The sequence below is a fragment of the Eleginops maclovinus genome, chromosome 17, assembly GCF_036324505.1.
Source record: "Eleginops maclovinus isolate JMC-PN-2008 ecotype Puerto Natales chromosome 17, JC_Emac_rtc_rv5, whole genome shotgun sequence".
Lineage (NCBI taxonomy): Eukaryota > Metazoa > Chordata > Actinopteri > Perciformes > Eleginopidae > Eleginops > Eleginops maclovinus.
In genome coordinates, this window is record NC_086365.1 from 5,688,293 (window position 1) to 5,709,149 (window position 20,857).

At 40.0% G+C, this 20,857-nt stretch overlaps 2 protein-coding genes across 2 annotated transcripts; both read right to left on the reverse strand.

The window, feature by feature from the left end:
* Positions 1 to 12: 12 nt before the first annotated feature.
* tigarb (TP53 induced glycolysis regulatory phosphatase b) lies at positions 13 to 4,527 on the reverse strand. The gene is made up of 6 exons (XM_063905834.1): positions 4,407 to 4,527; positions 4,094 to 4,131; positions 3,493 to 3,614; positions 2,956 to 3,033; positions 2,756 to 2,866; positions 13 to 2,079 (listed from the first exon to the last, which is right to left on the reverse strand). Exons 1-6 carry the CDS (start codon positions 4,436 to 4,438, stop codon positions 1,648 to 1,650), a joined length of 813 nt encoding a protein of 270 aa, XP_063761904.1. The 5' UTR covers positions 4,439 to 4,527; the 3' UTR covers positions 13 to 1,647.
* Positions 4,528 to 4,897: 370 nt separating this feature from the next.
* Positions 4,898 to 16,221, reverse strand: LOC134879343 (G1/S-specific cyclin-D2-like). The gene is made up of 5 exons (XM_063905801.1): positions 15,817 to 16,221; positions 14,728 to 14,943; positions 12,238 to 12,397; positions 10,019 to 10,167; positions 4,898 to 7,652 (listed from the first exon to the last, which is right to left on the reverse strand). Exons 1-5 carry the CDS (start codon positions 16,009 to 16,011, stop codon positions 7,488 to 7,490), a joined length of 885 nt encoding a protein of 294 aa, XP_063761871.1. The 5' UTR covers positions 16,012 to 16,221; the 3' UTR covers positions 4,898 to 7,487.
* Between the last annotated feature and the right edge of the window lie 4,636 nt (positions 16,222 to 20,857).

The following is a 20,857-nucleotide window of genomic DNA, read 5'->3' on the forward strand; positions in this document are numbered from 1 at the left end:
TCCCAACGAGTATTTATTTATTTAATTCCATTCCTTTATTGTTATTTATGGTATTTATGAGGATGCTTTACAGTTCAAATGTACATACACGAAAACATGGTTTGTCTCTGAATGTATGAGTTGGAGTTGTGGATGGAGTGTTTTGGACAAAATAAACTATAAAGGAAACATGTTTAGTGTTGTACGTTTTTTAAGCAAATGTATAAGGATGTGATTTTTTTTAAGCTTTAGTGTTCTCATTTGGCAAAAACATGTGCTGTTGGACAGGAAGTCATGAATGAGTAAGCAGGTTTAACATTGACCCAGTTACTCAGCTGTTCCACTCATTATAGCTGGAAATCCTGCGCGTTCACACCTCTTCCGCTTAATATGCATACAGGTACATGAGTCAGTTCACTCTAAAAATACTTTGTGCTGCTCTTACTCTCTTTTTAACTTGTTACCCATTAACTAAGATAATAAAGTGGTTTCTACCCTGTTATCTGGCACTAACTCTATAGCTGGAGGATGTTGAAACTCTTTCAGAATCTGTAATTGATGTTGAAGTTCATCATAGTTCAAAAGTGACTGCAGTAAAGCCCTAAGGTGACTTTTTGCAATCAAGATGATTGAAAACTGACTAAATCAGCTGTTCAAAGATATGATTGAAGCCACTGGGCATTTTCTCCCCGCAGTGGTAGAAGATTATCCATCCATTTGTTTTAGTATAAGCAGTAATGTGCTACCACAGAGTGAAAATACTGCATTCAAAAGTTAACTTCACAAAAAGTACAAAGGTAAATGTGCTCAATTTGAAGAATGACCGAATTCATATCATTATATTTAATATGATTGAATTAATGGGAGCTCATTTGCTTAACTGCTAATGTAATTAGAATAAAAGTCACCTATATCAGCTGCAACATTAAAGGGATCTTCACACGATAACATCACAAATTATAATCCTGTAATTAGGATTATATGAAATAGGCCATTCTGTAATGCATCAGTTGTTCCTTTATGTTTATTTCAAATCTTTAGTTTTTAGATGTTAGCTTTAGGTATTAGCATAAATAGATTGGATTTGGTTTGAAATATTGAGGCCATGACCGACAGCGACGCACAGGCATTCAGCGGGGATCAAAACGGTACTCTAATAATAGAAAGATTAAAAGCAACCCTTGAACAACCAAGAGTTGGACGGATTTCATTTATTTTAGTTGTGATATGTGCATCCTGTATTATTTATCAGACTTGACAAAGATTCAGGTTTGTCATGTTGTATTGCACAAGTGAAATGAGCAGCCGCATCACAAGAGACTCATCACATTTAAAATGCCACACGTACGGAGTGTTCAAATTTACATTACACATTTCTGACTTTGGTATAACGTGATAAAAGAGGCAATAAAGTTCTTTAAATTAGAATTGAGTACTTAAATCCACACTAGCCTTACTCTGGAGGATGATGGAACAGTTTGACAATACAGTACGTGGACACTTACAGTGACCTTTGACTCCAAGTAAAACATTATATATACACATCAATGAGAGAACCTTATTTCTCACTGTGCATTGTATTTCCCTGTTTTTTGATTGATGATTGTTCCCTTCATAGACTGTGTACATCTGCACACCAACAATACACCAACGGCATACAAAAAACGTTTATACCACTTCTTTCCCTCCACACTCCTCAGCAGCGGTGAGGTATTCCAGGTGGTCCTTCCTGTTGGTAAAGCAGCAGCGAGCAGCAGAGAGGACCATGCCCGATTCGGAGGGGCTCAGAGTGAAAACGAAGCGATTTATGCCGGTGTTTGGACATGGAGAAAACACCTGGGACATCTTGGCTCCTGCAGGCAGAGAGCTTTTTAAGTCCTCCACAAGGTGCTTGATGGCCACGCGGATGTAAGCGCCGTGGCTCACGACCAGAGCATGGACCGATGCTCCCTGGAGCCCGTCGTCAGCCGAGCCAACAGGAGCCTCTTCTGAGGCAGCAGCTGCCGACCCGTTGGCAGCCACTGATGCCCCCGCCCTGCCATGTTCAACTGATAATTGCTGGAAAAGGGCTTTGAGGAATTTTTTGAATCGTAGCTTCACCTGAAAGCAAGGTGACAGTCAGTCGATGACTGAGAGTCAAAACAATACTTTTTTGCAATCTGTCAGCCACAGAATAACACAGTAGAGCTGAAATGGTTTGTTGCTTTATAAGTTACTTGATTGACAAGACATCAGCTAAAGACTTGATAGTAATGTTTGTCTTCTGTTTGCACCTTCTCAAATGTAAGGATTTGCAGGGTTGTTTTTGCCATCATTCTAAAGTCAGTTGTTTTTTTACGTTTGGCCAGGCAAAAACAAGACATTTGTGGCCATTTTTAAATATCTTTTCACATGTTATAGCAAAAATAACAATAATTCAAGTGCAATAATTAAACATGTAGACATTCAGCAACTGCACGTTCATTGGTTACAACATGTACTGGTGCATGTCATCATCATAAATCAAAGAAGTATGAGATATGTAGCTTTTAAAGAAGAGTAGTCAAACATCACAACACCAAATTACCCACATTTAATCATAGTTTTAAAACATCCTTAAATTAATCCTGTTAAACTGTCAGAACTCACTTTTAATCGCAATGCTCAAAATGGGCACTATGTGGCACTGATGCACAAGTAATAATACTCTCTTGGCCTTCAGTTTCACAGGGATTGTTTTCAACATTTGACCACTACCATACTATCAGTTTCCAGATGAAGCCTGTGTCTGACTCACCTGGTCCAATGTCTCTCCCCCTGGAGGGGTGAAGTCACGACAGGACTGTCCAGCAGCATTTGCCATGTTCTTCAGATGCTCTTTGGGGTGTCCTTCAGCAACACCAAAACCCTGAATTAACAAGACAACCACCTCTTAGAGCTCAGCAAATAAAATGCTGTATTTCTGCATGGACAAAATATAAATCAAACAGATCTCACCCTCTCTCTGAGTAATGGATCCAAAACCATCTCCGTGCCAGAACAATGAGTGTTGTTCCTCTGAATTATTTCAGCAGTCTGAGGAAGGCAGTTATCGTCAATGAGTGACTCAATACATTTGCAAGCACCCAAAGAATGTCTTGGACAAACGTAAAAATCATGATCATATTACTGAGTCAGATACTACAGAGACATGAGTGTTCTCACAGCTATATCATATCCATGCATCCTGTTTCTCTTGTTTTGCTTCAAATTTCTGGGAAAACGATTGGTCATTTTACTGGTGTAACAAAAAGATTTGCTATTGATGGAAAATAAATCAGCTAACGGTTACTTATGGCGACATACTTAGTAGTATAATAATGAGGTATATAATGGGTACCATACACATTTTCTATATGGTCTCAAACATTCAAGGATGGATTAACTGATGTCCCATGCAAGAATGAAGATCGAGCCCGCAAATCTGTGTGTGATGTATGATTGTAGGACACTTTGAATGGCCAGGTAACTCCAAAATGAAAGAGTCTGACTTACATGTATGGCTCGTTGTAGGTTACTGGAGAACACATAGTTGAATGCGTTGTCTCTGAGGTATTTTCCTACAGCCTCAGCCTGCTTCACACCTGTTTCTGACAAAGGTTTGTCCACGCCTTGACCTGAAAAACAGACAGGTTTTTAGTTTCTGCTGTAATATTCTATACTGTGCAAAAAAGTTTTAAGACTATTCAAGTGGAGGATTACTGAAACACGTAAGAATATATCTAACGTTATAAAACCCACGTTTGACCAGAGCTGCATAACTGATGGCGAGCTACATGTAATTTCTGTGAGGGACAATCCTCTCTACCTTGAAATGGGGGGACAAAACCATAACTACTGTATTCTTCAGAAAAGGGCCTTGTTTAAGACAGGTGAAAACATTTGTCATATCCAGGGATGGTTTCTCACACACACACACACACACACACACACACACACACACACACACACACACACACACACACACACACACACACACACACACACACACACACACACACACACACACACACACACACACACACACACACACACACACACACACACCTAATGGGGCAGATGTATTTTCCATACAGGTGCTAGTGTTTCAACTTACCTTGCAGCAGCTTATCCCTGTTGTACTGTGTTTCCCCACTGTGTGAAGTACAAGCAATGTCCTTGAATTAGCTCAACCATATCCAAGTAAGCCAACCTCAAAGCTGACAACAAAGCTTTAACTACAGCTAGCCTACGTTGAAACTACTTCAGCATAATAAATGTATCTGTTATGTTTTACTACAAACATTTAGCCAACATGCTTAGTTAGCAAACTGACAGCCCAACTGTTTCGGTAGAATAATGTCACATGTTAAATGAATTCATGTTGCAGTTAACATTCAAACTATTAAAAATAGAAAATAATCACTTACTGTCGTACGAGTGTTAAACTGACCGTAACCATTCTCAACCGTTGCACTTGCTGTTACGTGACGTAAGCAGTTTCTTCGTCTTTGCGTTTATTGACAGTTCGCTTCAGATCCTTTAAGGTGCACACTGCCACCTAGTGTATCAGAGTGTGTGCAATGAAGGCATTAAACTGTCAGAATGAAGATTGTAAAGAAAGGACGAAAGAAATCATTTATTTGAATATAAATATATATTTTTAAATGACACTGTAGTTCCTAATTCTGCCTGTAAACACAACCTACCAACCCTTTATGATTCATGACACATCATTTCGCATTGCAGAGCTATATATAATATTTCTTAATAGCTATATTCATTTTCCATGGTTTAGCTGTTATTTTAACAGAAAGGCATATTTCACTAAAGGCAGAGCCCAACAGTATTATTATTATTATTATTATTATTATTATTATTATTATTATTGCAGATGAGGAAAACAAATAAGCCAGTCACATGATTTTAGCCAATTTATTGATGAGAAATTGTTGAGGTACACTGTGTGGTTGAACATGGGGACAGTGGGGGAGGAGTTTGGAAAAACAACCACACAATGATAAAACATTCTTGTGGTTTTAACAGAGACTGAATGGGTACCTCAAGAATAAACAATACTTTTTTTCTTTCAAATACATGTATAAATTACAGTATATATATTTTGTACTTACATGAAACAACCTATTTTAAAGTACAGGCCTTTATAACTGTTCAGTGGAATCTAGGGTCAGACATTTTTTTTTATTATTGAAAGAGAAGATGCACTGTTCTTATCAACTTAAACCCGTCAACAAATTCAGAGTGAAAACAACGTTTGAGTTGTAAAGTTTGATGAGGTAATGCGAGATGGTCTCTCGCTCTATCTGTCCAAATTAACCTGAGGTACACAAACATAACAAAGAAGCAGCAAGAATATGGTAGAGTATAAAGATACAAATGAAAACAAAAAAGGATAAAACATGCTAATCAAAAAAGATCGGCAAAAACAAGTACTTCCAGTCCCGCACCAAACTGTGTTACGTTTCCTCCAGTACACATACAACAGAAAAGCAAAGAAGACTTGTTACATATACACTTAAAATATAGCAGCACACAAGTGAATCACAATAAGGCATCTTTGTGTAAGACTACAAAAGAAAAGCTTCATAGCAGCAAGAGAATGATGTGTATAATATAGTTTTCTCACTTTGGAATTATCTCTTTCAAATGATACACAAGTCCTTTAGAAAACATTTTTCAGTTTAAAGCTGCTTTTTTTGGAAAAAAACATTTGGCTTGTTGCACAACAGAACATGCATGAATAGAATTCAGAAACAACCTCCTTTTCTAAAATGTAAGGGGGAGTTTTTAGCATTTGTGCTCATGGGGAAATTGGTTAAATATCGACAAAACCCTAACACCATTTAAACCCCTACCTTCCCATGTCACTGTACAACTTCAGTTCAGAGAGAGGTTTACATAAAAAGAGAAAAAGAAAGAATATTTAGGAAACAATGCGTGTAAATCTTTGTAAGAACTATTGGAAGGTTTGGCTATGAATTAACATAAATTCAAGTAAGGTTAAATAAATGCAAATAATAAAAAAAAAAGAAGTCTACAAGTGACTTGGCTTTTTTTAGTTTATACTAATTATAATATAAACTATTACACAGATTATCCAATGTCTACTCACCTGTCGGGGGAGTAGCTTTCAAGACAATGTGCGTTACCCCATGGGAATCCAGCCCAGAAAAAAAAAAAAAAATAACTTAAAAGGAAAAAAAAAAAAACCCTAACAACTAATTGAACTCTCCTCAACCACCCTCCCCCTACCATACCCAAGGAGTGTGTCTTTAAAAGTGCATCAATATTTTTCCAAGTCGCCCACTCTCAAAATACGTTAATGGTGAAATTTCTAAAAGGAGAATCTGGAGCAAGACTTATTTCTCCCCCCCCAAACCAGACATCACCAGGGTTTTTCCACATACTGTGTGTCACTCGTTCAACTGCAGAAACCTGACATAGCTTAAGTTCTTCTCGCCGAGTCGCCATTATTCATCAATCTAGACTTCTAGCATCCTCTTTCCTTCCACATGCGTTACTTTTCTAAAAAAACTTCCTTCAACCTGCATCCATTTCCTTCTCTATAAAACTTTCTAAATCTAACTTTCCTCGAGTAAAATCAGTACGACCTAGCTAAGGTTAAAATCCCCCACAAACCATCTAGTAAACTCTCCAACGTGTAGGAGCTAGACTAAGAATAACAATGTAGCCTCGCTGAATTAACATACATATAATAACCTACTGTACTGGTCTGGGGATTAGCCAGTGAAATCCTTAATAACTGACCTCTGTTTTAACCTTTAACAGTAGCCACTGCTCCAGACTCAAAGCCCCTCGTGTCCTTCCTCTGTGAGCAGGCCCAGCCCACTCCCGGCTAGCTATTCAGCATAAATAGAAAGCAGTGCTACAGGTGCACAGTATGATAGATAGAGAGAGCTCCTCTGATTGGATATCTGCAGTCTAAATGCCATGTACAGTATTATCAGCATTTAAAACAAGACTATGGGAGTTTCCCTGCACAGGGGAAGAAAACCCATCATAACTGAAACTGCTCACTATAAGATGATAAAAGACTAACATAACTAAATTCTAGGTAGATATGCAATATTTATCATTTATTTTTACTAGGTTGTATCAAAAAAATAAGTATATTGCATATAATTATGCTGTTTTTTTTTTTTCAAGTATGAAAATATATTCAGGTTTCCATTCTGGGAAACCTAAGGCACTATCAAGTTTTCAAGATTTTCATTTTTTTTTTTTTCTTAAATAGCTTGTTTGGTTATATATGGCCTGACAAAAGGTGAAAAGCACACCAGGTACAACTGGGGCAGAAAAAGGAGAAAAACTAGGAATTTAATAATTTCTATAAGTTCATTGATCATCACACCATCGCTCATGTGGCGCTTTGACGTAGATACTGGCAGATCATGCGTCCCTCGCTCCTGTCAGTTCACCGGTACACAGGCATGAGTGGTGTGAGTGCGTGTGCGTTTGTCAGGTGGAGTTCATAAATTGACGTCGCGAACATCTGTGGGGGTGCTGGACTGGTCTTGCTGCTCCCTGGCCTTGTGGCCTGCTCTGATGCCGCTCTCCTGCCGGTACTGCTGGCCCTGCTGCAGGCTGGTGGTCAGCACGCGCTCTATTTGCTCCTGGCACGCCCTCAAACAGTCCTAGAACAAAAACGGTAGGACGTTGTTACACAGACACACACTTTAAAATTACACCTTTACTACTGTTCAGGGTCCAGGCACCTTTTGGTTGACTTTGTGCATTCATTTTGACCTTTCTTACCCCACATAAATGATATCCCTGATGTTAAACAAGCTGAGCTACAAGGGTATAAAGCTACCGGGAACCAAAATATTAAAAAACGCAGGTGCCTATTCACATTTTGTATTTTTACTACCTCCCTAAAAACAAGAGATCAAACTTGTAACCGAATTATAATCACGTTTTTATTCTTATTTCTTATACCTCATGTTTGCAATTCAGACTGGAATGCAAAACGAAGAGTTTGTAAGTTGTAAGTAAACTTGTTTATTAAAAACCATGTTGAGTGTCTAGTCTACATATGCCTTTGTAATAAGCTGAAGTTTAAAAAATGCCTTTGAAGACAAAAGTTATGGTACAAGTTAGATATTGTGTGAAAGCCCAAATAATCGCTTTTAACTCCCAGTTTCTGTCTACATGATTAATAAAGTTACGTTACTTAATAAAACATGCTCCCTGTATTCACCCATTGAAGGGGATTTAATCTGTACACCTGTCTGCAGAAACTGGCGTGCAAAAGGCTGGTGATGGTGATTTGACGTGTGAGTTGTACAACAGCTTTGGTCACATGCAGGACATACCAGCAGGGAATTATGTGTGTAGAGGTAGGTGGTCCTGTCTGCATCAGGACCAGAACAATTGGTACCAGCACCCTGCAACACCAACACACTGCAGCAAGTCCTCTCTGACAGGAGACATGCATGCCTGAGGTACCAATACAGGGGGAATGTGAAGGGGGCACTACCTCTATGGTCTGTCCGGAAACAGACAAGCAGATCTGGTTGCCCCCCTCACCCCCCCCTTTGGGTTTAAAGCATGGTCAGTCCCATGTGGAGGTCTACAGGAAATGGCTTTGACCTACTGCACCCTGAACCTCTGACATTTGGTGTAAAACAGAATATAGGACAGTGGGGCCGGATGTTTTTGGACAACTTCTGCAGTGAAAGGGGATCCTCTGTGTCTGCGCCCCTCCGCAGGTCTGAGAGGAAGGAGCATGTGGGAGGTCTGCTCCCTGAGTCGGCTGCAGGACTCTTTAAAGACTGAACTGAGGCTCGCAAAGAGGCCCGCATTCCTTTGAAATGTACGAATAATTGGAACCCGATGGTCTGCATTCAAAGCGCCTGTTGTGACGGCTAGGTTTGCGGGGCCCTCGTCGCCGTGGCAACGTAACCACAAGCCGACAGGCACACCGTGTTGTTCCCGTGGTCCATTGGCTGCGGTCTGTTTGGATTTCTAGGCTTCTGATCTGGTTCGCTGGTGTAACAATGACTCACTGTGGCAATGAAAGCACTAACTTGGATGTTAGTACAGTAGGTTTTTTAAAGATCGTTTGATATGTCAAAATACTTTGTTTATGTCTGCAGTTTCTTTTCCCACCAATTGTAATTTATAAGTTATTAGTCTTTATATTCAATCCCTATAGAAATCAGTTGCTGTGGATATGACAGTATTTACAGTACTTTATATGACTTTAATATACAACATATTGACGGCATCACAAACAACCTGATATGGTCATTATACATCTTCATCTCAGAAGCTCAAAAGCTAATTGTTATGAAGTAATATAATCCCATTTGCTCCCAGAGTTTCATTCATACAGCACCTGCCTATCCTTATTATTAATATTTTACACTGATCAGGTGTACAAGGTTGTTATAAATGCAAGTACAGTCTATAAATTACACTGACTTATATTTGACATTGAAGTCTATGGAGGCCTTTCAACTCCATTAAGTTTCTATAATGCTCACTTGCACATTGACGATTAGTTTTAAAGCTCAATTTCATTCCAAGTGAATCAATAATTGAATGCATAAGTCAATGACTTTTCAAACATTTATTAGTGTTGTTCTGCGTGTATGCTGACAGATTCATCAGGCCTTTGCTCAGGAACACACTCCTTGACTTCATTATGAACATATTCCTCCACCAGGAGGGGCAAACATGCAGCTGAAGTGGGAGCCTTGCAGAGAAATTGCATGTGTCTTACCACAAGAATGTGGGCTCTGAGTTTTAAGAAGACATTCCCACTGCCGCTGCTCTTTATAGCAGCAGTCTGGCTCCACAGCCAAGAACCCAATGCGCTCTCTCTCCATGAAAAGTAAATAGCTTCAATGTGCCACTACAAAAAGCATCACTGTAGTTTACTAAAGGGCCTTTATGCTGCTGTCGTGAGATGTTGCAATGATTATTACTAACAATGCATTGTTGTGGAGCAATGAAAACTTCTGGAAAGTATACATGTCCTCGCTGGTGTACTCACCACCTCTGTGTTGGTGATCTTGGCCAGCAGGTCTGTCAGGTTGTCTCGACTCAGCCTCGGGTCGCTTTGGGCCAGTTGCAGGCCGCAGACAGCAGCTCCCATGCTGCCGGTGGCAATCATGGAAGGAGGGTTCATGGCAAGGCGGTCATCTGGAGAGGAAGGAGTATTAATTTAATTAGTCAGACATAAGCTTCAGGCCACAATGACGTACGAATATCATGTTTGTTGCTATGACAAGAACACGTAATCAGCCCAGAGGAAGTATGAGAGATGTCAAAGAGGTGCAAAGATCTGAATCATCCTCTAAACGCATGTTGCACAGCTGAAGCTGACTTTCCCACAGTCTGAATTTCATCAGACATAGATGCACAATGTAACCTGTGTGGTGTCCTTCATCAGAATGGAACTGATTGGAAAAGCAGAGCTGGAATCCTCCTACTCAAAGTGCAATGAGTTACAGGAACGACGCCCTCTGGTACATATCCGAGTCTGAAGGCTTAAACGACAACAGGCCTGGATCGAGGAGGAGCAAGAAGAGGCAGCCAGGGAGAGTACAACCCTGCGAAAAAACTGATCTGAAGCTGCTTTCGAAGGTTTTCTATCTCGCCCCAACAGTTGTTTTCATTTCATCTGGAAACTTTAAAGCATTTTATCAGACCAGCAGGAGTTTAAAAGTTGCTAGCTAAGAGTTTCCTTTTAAAATGTTTGCAAAGAATAACCTTTTGTGAAGAACTGAGAACATCTGAGCTTAAAGAAGGGGCGAGTATACATCATATTTCATGCATGTAAGTGTTACAAACTGCTTTGAATGAACCCCAGTATGAATCTTCTAGTATGCTTCTTCAGAAATAACACAGCCCTTATATTGAGGAGTTTCTCACAACTCGTGCAGTTTGGGATGTTTTCGCCCCTGGAGGGTTTTTCCACCATTACAATACAAAAGCTTCTTCCGGTCTCAGCGCGTGGAGATGACTTAAGTTAAAGAAGGCTGAGACTTGGCACACACAAGTGTTAAGCGCTGTATATGTCAAACCCAGCACATAGTCCTAGCCCAGTCCCAACCAATGGTGGTGTCCTTAAAGCTTGGATTAAACCCCGGAGAGCAGCCTGCTTCACTACGCCCATCTCCTCCTCCAGCTGTCCATAGGAGGAGCTCCTCCATCATAAGAATAACATCTCAACTCCATATAAAACTCCAAACATTTACATTACTGCACAACCACAGCAGGCCTCTTTTTTTCCACTGCGGCTGCTTTGTGCTTGGATATAACCAGCTGCTTATGAAAAGCAAAAGCCACCACTGAAACACACCCAAATATATAAAAAAAGGAAAAAAAAGGTGTGACACTAAAACTGTGCTAAACAGGGCTCATTGAAGGAGCCTATGGTTCCAATAACCAAATTCTAGTAAACAAGAGGTCAAATCTGACCACACCTTCATTTGTGAGGAATTTCTCTGCATTCTTCTTCCAAGTGACCTCCTTGGTTTTATTTCCTTCATTGAATTAACTGAAAGGAGGTAGCCAATGAAAGGCAGCCTTGTGACCGCGCACTCTGTATATTATGTGTATTAGGGGATCCTGCAGTAGTATTTATGTCCAGGATATGAAAATATTAGAGGGATTCCTAGTATAGGCAGAGGCATGCTAGGAAAATTCACCTAGAGAGAGGCCTAAGGGAACATCTGAGTTTGTGTTTCTCCAGGGTTTATTTTGGACATGAGGCCGGAATGGGAGGAGGAAGGAGGATCACTGCCCTGACTTTTTAAACCTGGAAGCTTCCCCGTCAACAAACAACACAGGCAGCACCTGGGGCATCCAGTAGAATGTACAGTACGATTAAAATTGCTGTCATTAACAGTGGTTTATCTAAACAGAGCACAGATAGGATTTTTCCCAGACACTTAAAAGATAAATGTTGTAATAACCACTTTAGGCAGCTTTCAGCAACTGTGAAGAAAAAGCCCTACTACAGGCTGGGACTAGAAAGTGGATAAAGCAGCCAGCAGAGTATGCGGAAAGAAGAAAGAGGTCACAGATGACTCACGATGGGAGAATGTTTGTGTGTGTGGGAATATTCTGGTGGACATGGGAATCACAAGGCAGAAAAGTCAACGTGTGAGGGAACAAATCAGAAAAGGTTCAAGAGATGATTTGCCGCAGTGTCACTTATTGAAAGTTGCTTTGGATAAAAGCAATATGAAATTAAGGTATCTTTACCTGTGGCACACAGGGCAATGAATGTCTCTGAGTGTTTGCGGATTATCGCCAGCTTTTCTTTGGGAAGGGGCAGCCTGCGTATGATGTGCTCTATAAAATCATTGGGGATGACTGAGGCAATGTTCCACTTCAACTTGCCCAGTACGACCAGCTCCCAGTCCTAAAAGAGAGAGAAGATGAGAAAGGAGGTGTAAGTAAGGTCAGATTCAGTCTTCAGGATCTCCTCGGTCAGAGGGTTAAATGGCGTGCTGCCATGCCTCCATTGACCGTGAAGAAGATCACAGTCCATCCCTATTCCCAGAGGAAATGGCTCTGTAAGGCGAGTAACATTTTTTCACTTTATCTCTCCTCGCTGTATCTTATTATCTGCGTGCCTTTCTCATTCCTCACATCCTTTGTGTTCATAACGCCGGCATGTGACAAGCTTTGCCGTGCCAATGAGACATCTAGCCCCTTCCTTCCTGTCACAAGCCTCAAACAGCCCCAGTGAGTTTGCACAAGCAGCAGCAAAGAGCCAGCTATTCATACAGTGAGCTTTTGCACCAACGAGAGAGGTGTAGGGCTTTCATGATTTCATTTCCTGTGTGATGAGGCAATCTATAGGAAACACATCTTTAAAATGGTGTAATTGTGTGCATGCATGTTACGTTTTAAGATTTAAACTATGCTTGGATATGCCACAACATTTACATCTACTCATACTCATGCAGGCCTGGAAAATTGAAACTAAGATAAGTTTATTACATAATTTCAGACACATAATGAGCCATCAATGTTATTATCAGAAACAATAAAATGACTTCCCCCGAGGTTTCAATATGCTAGATATGCTAATTTACAGGTGAGATCTCCATAAGGAAAGATGAGAGATTTGGAGACACATTCACAAATCTTCCTCAGCATTGTGAACTGCAGTGTACACATTCTGCTGTTCACATTTTCACACATCCTTTTACATCTAAAGTGGATTTAATTTAGACATTTCTCATCAGACTGAATCATTCAAGACATATTTCCTCCTGGTCTCCCAAGACTTCAACACTACATATTTAAAGAAAGATGAGGTTAAACAAAAGGATAATTACAGTTAATGTAGCAATTTATGCAAACGTAGTAAACACTGAAACCCCAATGCCTACAGGGACAGTCCCCACCCCACCAGCCCTTCACAGAACGCTTATCCATCATCTGAAACATCATTTAAGTGGGTTTCCTGTACATAAACTACAGAACACAGGCCTGCATTTAACCTATTTTATCCCCTGTGTAGATTGAGATTAGCAGGCGGAGGTTTGCTGTCGCTGCTATCCCCCCCACATTCAACCCCTTTAACTACTCTGTTGCAGCTGTAGCCTCAGTATTCATTACAAAGAGGACCTGCAACATCTTTGACCGGCTCTTACGCCCTTCTCTGTGCATCCTGACAGGATATCCAGGAATCTGCAGTCTTGGGACAATATGGAGGATCAAATGGGATGAGTGTCATTTCCCTCAATTGCTGCAGGCGACACAGGATGATGTATAGAGCATGTGGAGCTGTTTGGCTAAAATAAGAAACAGATTGTAAATACCAAACATTACCAGGTCCCAGAATCTCAAATGGAGATTTGCTGCTTCCCTGAAGGGGTGCAACGAATGATTCTTTTCTTAAGTTACGATATTTTGTTTATTATACTCCAAGTCATATATAATAGTGAACTATAATTGTATGTTGTTTTGCCTTAAATAATTATTTTCAAAATCAAAACCCCCAAAGATATACAATGTTTGTCATTCTTGCTTGAAAATTTACTTGAATAACCATAGTCTGTTCTGCATTTTCTTCATCTTTTCCCTGAAATGTTAATAGATATCTCTGAATCATGGAAAGTGTTAACATCTACTATGCATGCTCATTGCCAATGGGCATAATTGATCTACTGATGATGAGTGTGCGATTCAGTGGAAAGCTTTAGGAAAACGTTTGGAAGGAGACCTTGCAGATGGATTGTTTTGTGGTCCTGATATTTTTGTCTTTTGACAATGGAAAATATAATATAAGAATAACACAAATTACATTTTTCAACTTGAATAAGCTGCAAATTAGGGAGTACTTAAATGTAGACCTATTCTTGAAAATGCCATAAAGAAATATGCTTCTCTTAATACTCAAGTGAATGTGTGAAGGTTAGAGTGAATAGAATTGTTGCTTCTTTTCCAGGGGGAAAACAACTTCATATATCTAACTGAAGTGCAGAAGAGGGCTATGCACTAGATATCCTAGGTCTGTACTGCATAACTGGCACTAGATGGCAACACACACCTCTTCAGTCCACATGGATCCAAAGAAAGGATGTGGCTGTGTTGTGCACAGCTCCACTTATAAGGAACATTGGATACTTCCTGTGAAACTAATACAGCTATTAGCATAAGAAAATCTCCCAAAATATGACTTTGCATTTTTATGTTCTTGTGAACACGAGGGGTTCTGAAATATCCTACTAGACTTACCAGCAGTTCTCGTGGTGAGATGGAGTTGTCCGTGTACACGCAAAGTTTTTCTGCAGATAGCGGCCTGCAGTCCTTTAATTTGGAGGACAGGAATATGCACACAGCTCCCAAAAGCTGTAAATAACTCTTTCTTGTGGGAACCACTGCTAAATATCTGTCCAAATAATTAATAGCTAAGGGGAAGACGTACTCATTGGTCTTCTCCTCCTCGCACACCTAAAATGAGAAAGAGAAATGGACCAGAAAACAGTTTTAATGCAAAATTAAAATATAAATAAAAAGAAAAGTAGGCTAAACTTTTGTAAGCTTTAAAGCAAAGCAGCAGTGGAAGATGGGGGTGGTTACTTGAAGAATGTGATTTTCCATGTTAATGTTGTCTGTAGGTTAAAGGTTAAATCAGTCATTTAAAAACACTTAGCAAAGTCAGGGAAGAGCAGAGAAACTAATTACTTCATAGGAAGTCGTTTAGCAAAACGTCGCTATTCAACTCCTCTTCCTTGTTGGGCTTGGCGTCTTTAAAAAATATTTTAAATGAAAATAAATCATGTACGAGTTTTAAACCATGTGCACAATCTTCAGAAGTTGTGTTCAAATACTTCCCGACAGTTAAAAACCAGAATATTTTGCAAACATGACCTGATTTCATCTTGAAAAATGAAAGTAGTGTTGCAGGCACGGTGCTTAACCAAAGCCAACGAGCTTAAGCAGTTTAACAAAATTAATAATAATTAAGTAAAAGAGGAATTGTCCGTTTTTCGATAATGTAAATTAAGAATAACGTCCCCTCTATCACATGAGCTAGCTAGTTAACAAAACCCATGAATGTTGCAGATGTAAACCAATGTAAATATCTAGCTAAGCTATTTCTTTGAAGCAGAATTTTCTTCGTGGTGGAATTTCCGTCTCTCCCACGCCTTTGGTGAGTCATTCTCATTCAATTGTCATATAACATCCTTGCTAATTCTCCATGATCTAAACAAAAACGTGTTGTATACACATAAAGTAGCTTAACAAATGTATGTCAGCATGCAATCATAAGAAATTTGCTATAGCAGTTAGCTCGTGAATGCAGAAAAAATGCCCACAAACCTCGTGCATCCAACCTGCAACCATTCGTCTCATATAGGGCTGAATATCCTTCTGGACCCGCTGGAAATACGAGCATTGCGGTAAAAACCTGTCCTCAATAGTTAATAAACTTTGCAACACTCTGTCATCATTGAGGATGTTTGGGTCAAGCGGGGCTCTCACGACTATGTCCGACTCCAAGCAATAAAGCTCCATGACTCGGGCCCCTTCTCCCCCCCTTCCACTTTCCTTTTGTGTTTTTTTGTGGCTAAATAATACAGATTAGAAAAAAAATATTGTCACAATTTTGTCGAGAGCGGACAGGAGGAGGAGAAGTGCCCAGGATGAAGCACGAGGCTGAGACTGCTGCTGGGGTTTGCTCCAGTCCTCCTGCCTTACTTTTGCTTCTTCTTCTGGCTGCTCCGAGTCAAACCGGACACAACGAAGAAGACGAGATCCGGCAACAGCTTTCAAAATAAAAGCCGCGGTGGGACTTCCAGGTTTCTTGTAACTGGTGATGTTCTATGGACTGTTTGCTGGGTTTGTTTCCGGTCTCGCTCTACTTTACTAACAATGCTTTGAAAGAGGCCGGCACGCCGACAATGACGTAGCCGCATCTGTTTCACAACTGGTTTAGACTCAAACAACTTTTATGGTGCCTTTAGATCCCTCTGCATGAAATATAGGATAGTAACTACAATGAACCTATACTAATTACATATGAAAGCTTTTTTTAAGATAGCTTCTTATTGTAATCAAAGGACACTGCTAGTTTGTGCAGAATGAGTATAATGATAAAAACAATATTCAGCAGGAGTAGTTTTACATCAGAATAAAACATTGAAAAGGTTAAATTAACATCAGAAAAATTTACATTTTAAAGTACATTTATACGTTTAATTTAGTTTTTGTTGTGTAGTACTTGTTATTTTATTTAAGTAATGAAAAATAAAAACATCATAGTAAATCACAACAATTGAGTGTGCTTCATGAGGACATTTCACCAATTATGTAAATCATGTTTAACATTACCATAGTGTATGGTGTAAACACTCTTAAAGACAATTACTAATAATACAAATTCAAAATAAACAAATAATAATTCTGTATATTCATTCATATATTAAAAGGGGCCTCCATACATCTTACGTTGTACTCATCACCTCTTGTGTGCCAGACTTCTTAAAAGACAAATAGCTATAAGATGTTTATCGCAGCAGATGTACGTTTTTATGAAATGGGTTCTGGGTTTTACCCCCATATAGTGTATGTCCTGCACTAAATGGCAACATATGTTTAGGTTATTGCCTTTTTGAAGGCAACGCAAGAGTGAGTATCAACAAGAACACTGGAATTGAAAACTGGAAAAATGCCACACAACTAGTGTACAAATCATAGAATTTACATAGTTTACATTATTATATGAAGTTTATGGTACAAATCAGCACTTTGCACTGTCTGCCACCAGGCCTGTATATCTAGAATGTCAGAAAAGTTTTCCTAGCATCCATGCAGACATTAGTTACAGACAAATAGTACTCAATCGTGTTGCTCTCTGCTGCCAGCTTACAGGTTACTATGTGCATTAAATTATCTGCTTCTCAGTTCAAATAGTATCAACATATATCTCAGCCAACTAACATTTAGCTCAAAGGACAGGAATTAAAGTAATTAATTTCCATACAGATGAAAATCTATATTCATTCTTTTCATGTAAGAAAAGTCAAGCCCAAGACACCTTGATCCAGCCTGAAATATATCTAGAAAAATACTGCATTGATTGGCATGAGATTTTGTACAAACATTCATGATCCCTGGAGAATGAACTGTTGTGACTTTGATGATCCTCTGACTTTTCTCATTAATTCTCAAAGAAGTATTAATGGTTCCTTCTGAATGATTTGAAACCACCTTTGTGATCCATTTTGCCTATAGAGCGCCATCACCAGGTCAGGTTGTTATTTAGTTTGTCCAAAAATGTCCCTTTTAGTCTTCCTTACTTGCTAAATGAATATGAGCCACAACTGTATTTTGTATTCAAAGCTTATTTCTTATCATACTTATATCTTAAACTTAGATGGTGAACATTATACCTGCTTAACATCAGCATGTTAGCATTGTACAGATAAACTAGCATGGCTGTAGCCTCTGTTGTGATACGTTTCTCGGTTCACAGGGGCAGCTTGTTTGTAGACTTTCTTTATTGTAACATATCTGTTAGCCCAGCCTCACTATCTAATCATGTGTGATAGCCTTTGTGAAAAGTCAGTACACAGTCTCTCTGAAACCATTGGTGCTTTTTAATCAGGTCAGTCATGCCACATGAGCAGGGAACCTTGGGACGCAGTGTGATGTTGCTCACATCCTCATGGAGAAGGGTGTGGACGGCATGTTGATCCCTTTCCAGGAAAATAAATTCCATAAGGAAGTCCTTTGGCAAAGTATGAGGATGGACATGCAAATCTGCAGAGAGTGCTCAGGATGTCTAAAAAATGTTTTATTGTTCTTCTAAGACAGGATCTATCGAAAAAAGGTAGGATAATAATAGAAGAGGAAGTTATGAGGCTGTAAAGTTCCTATCATTGTGGATCCCTTAAGGCCATATCCCTTCCTTGGGTTTTCTCTGTGCAGCTGTAAGTGTTAAATTCCATATCAAAAGGCAGTTAAATTTCACACATCTAAATGTGTTGCTTCTGATCATGTGTAGGCATATTTACAGTCAGTTCAGCTGGACGACAGTAGCTGAACTGAACCACTTCTCACTGGAACGGCTTCACAAACTTGACCCCCTTTCACAGTTGCCACCAAAGAGCTGAATGAGATATGGAGTTTCATTGAGAAAAAAAAAGCACTATGGGGCTATTATGAGAGCAGACTAGGGAGTGCGAGTGGGAACTGTCTCTGTGGGAATGTCAAGGTTAGCCAGATTAGTTCTACTTCAAAGAAAGGGGTTGGATGTTAGAGAGGATCCATCTTAAAATTGAGATTTCATGTCGGAGGGTTATCCCTTTGTCTGTTCATCAAGGGGCTGACTGGTTCAGTGTTTTTGTCCAAAGGGGGTCTCTCAGCAAGAGCCCAAAGAAGCCTCCCATACCAGAGAGAGTCAAAGCCTGACACTTGAGGGAAACAAAGGTGTTAGATATATAAAGCAGCCTTACCCTGTTGCTGCTGTTTGTGCTTGTGTCCTATGATAACACACGTCAGCCGCTATCACACACTCTGGGCTGCACAGAGGTAACAGAGAGCGCTCGAAGCCCTGGGAAAGCGTGGAGGAGCGTGAAATCACCTTGATCCAAAGATTCCTGCTGCATACCAGTCCACTGAACCCACCAGAGCAAACAGGGGCCCGGAGATGGGCAGACTGCCACAGATGAAGAGAACGAGACAAAGAAAGAGGAAGAGAAGGATCGGAGGGTGATAGTCAAGATCTTTAATCCCACAAATTGGATTGAAGCTTAACATCATTTTATGTGTTTCCTGTGTAGGTCGCTCCATGAGGGAAGCCTCACTAAGATGTAAACACAGGATTTACTGAAACATGCCTGTTTTAGGGCCTAGCTTGATTACAGGTTGCCCATGTGCTCTGAGTCAAGCTAGCTGTTTGGGTTTACTGACAGTGGAGAAGAGGATGCTATGGCAGGAATGCTGTGGTGTGAACGGTGGTGAACACTCCTCCCAGTGCTGAGTGATAGCTGGGCCAGTAGGGTAGATAAAGGGACTTCTGTCTATCACATGGTTGCATACTTTATGCTTTCACATCAACTGACTACACCCCACTGCAAGTGGACCAAACACCCGCTTCCAAACAAGAAAAGAAGGCGATATAGATGTTCATGTGTTGTCTCATGTTCTTGCTCTTTCACATGCTATTCTGGTCAAGCTATCAGCAGGCCCCTATCGCAAAAGTCACACATCAAAGCCGTCCTTTCACTGCCACTCACTCACTGCAGAGTGGCTGATGGGAAAAATTGGAATAGAAGGTGCTTTCCAGGAGTAGTTCAGCAAATCATGTGGAGGATCTGAGAAATAAATGTTTGCAGCAGTGCTGCTCTTAAAAGCTTCTGTGGTTTTCTCATAATTATTTTTTTTGCATGTGTAAATCCGACTTCCTTAATGTTTGAGTAACCCCCACCATCAACCCTGTAGATGTGATTGTAGGCCCTGTGGTGCAACCAGCTAAATTGCACTCAACTACGCAACGGGATTAGCAAACCAATGGAGTGTCATCAAATCAACATTGGAAAGAGAGGGTGTTTTCCTCACTGTGTCTCAGGAATGTTTTGGCTAAAGTGAAAGCCATCATTCAAACTGAAATGCCAACATTTGAGGAGACAATGACTGGACAGTTAGCAGCATCCGGGCCTGGTCTTTAGTCGTCTGGGTCTTGAACACAAGAGGGTTTATTTTCTACAGTTTGGGCCTCGGTCATTGCTGAATGTCCCCCCCCACCTCTGTTAAGTCTGTATACAAGTCTGACGTCCGGCAGCTTGCATCCCTCACTCCTACCAGAGCCTATGAGAACATTGCCCTATTCTCCTTCATGCACTCAGGAGTAATAGCTGAAAGAGGAGCGGAGAGGAAGAGGGTACACTTAAAACAAAAGGAGTTCTATAAGGTGCCAGAACAAGAAATTAAGGCTTGTAATGCTAAATGCTAAAGGCTGCAGCTGTAAAAAAAATAAGGAAACTACGAAAATTGTGTGAATATTTTGGAGTTAGCAAACTTTAGTGAGCTTTAGAGGTGTTGGTAGGAAGATTTAGCTGTAATTGAATAGTGCAATTTCCCCAAACTCTTTGATTCAACAATAAAGAATATTTGCAATTTTAGCAAATGTTTTTAAAGTTAAAAAATCCAACATCCAAAATGTTTGAACAGGATTCATTTTGTACATGTGGGGGGTGGGTAGGAACACTAAGCGCAAAGTGGAAGCCTGCATTAAGTCATAACATAGGTTGGATTTTGATTGGGTGAGATCACATCCTCTCCATTTCACAATGAACAAACCTCATGTCTAGAAGGAATCACAGATATTTGGATAAGATGAGTTTTGCGTCTGTCCTCT

What these genes read in the sequence shown, in the direction of transcription:
- tigarb (XM_063905834.1), bottom strand. Translation starts at nt 4,438, where the DNA reads ATGGTTACGGTCAGTTTAACACTCGTACGACA. An exon ending in ACCTACAACGAGCCATACAT is followed by an intron (nt 3,034 to 3,492) that starts GTAAGTCAGACT and finishes TGCCTTCCTCAG; the next exon opens with ACTGCTGAAATAATTCAGAG. An exon ending in ATCCATTACTCAGAGAGAGG is followed by an intron (nt 2,867 to 2,955) that starts GTGAGATCTGTT and finishes TTGTTAATTCAG; the next exon opens with GGTTTTGGTGTTGCTGAAGG.
- LOC134879343 (XM_063905801.1), bottom strand. Translation starts at nt 16,011, where the DNA reads ATGGAGCTTTATTGCTTGGAGTCGGACATAGTCGTGAGAGCCCCGCTT. An exon ending in TCTCACCACGAGAACTGCTG is followed by an intron (nt 12,398 to 14,727) that starts GTAAGTCTAGTA and finishes TCTCTCTTTTAG; the next exon opens with GACTGGGAGCTGGTCGTACT. An exon ending in AGATCACCAACACAGAGGTG is followed by an intron (nt 7,653 to 10,018) that starts GTGAGTACACCA and finishes TTTTTGTTCTAG; the next exon opens with GACTGTTTGAGGGCGTGCCA.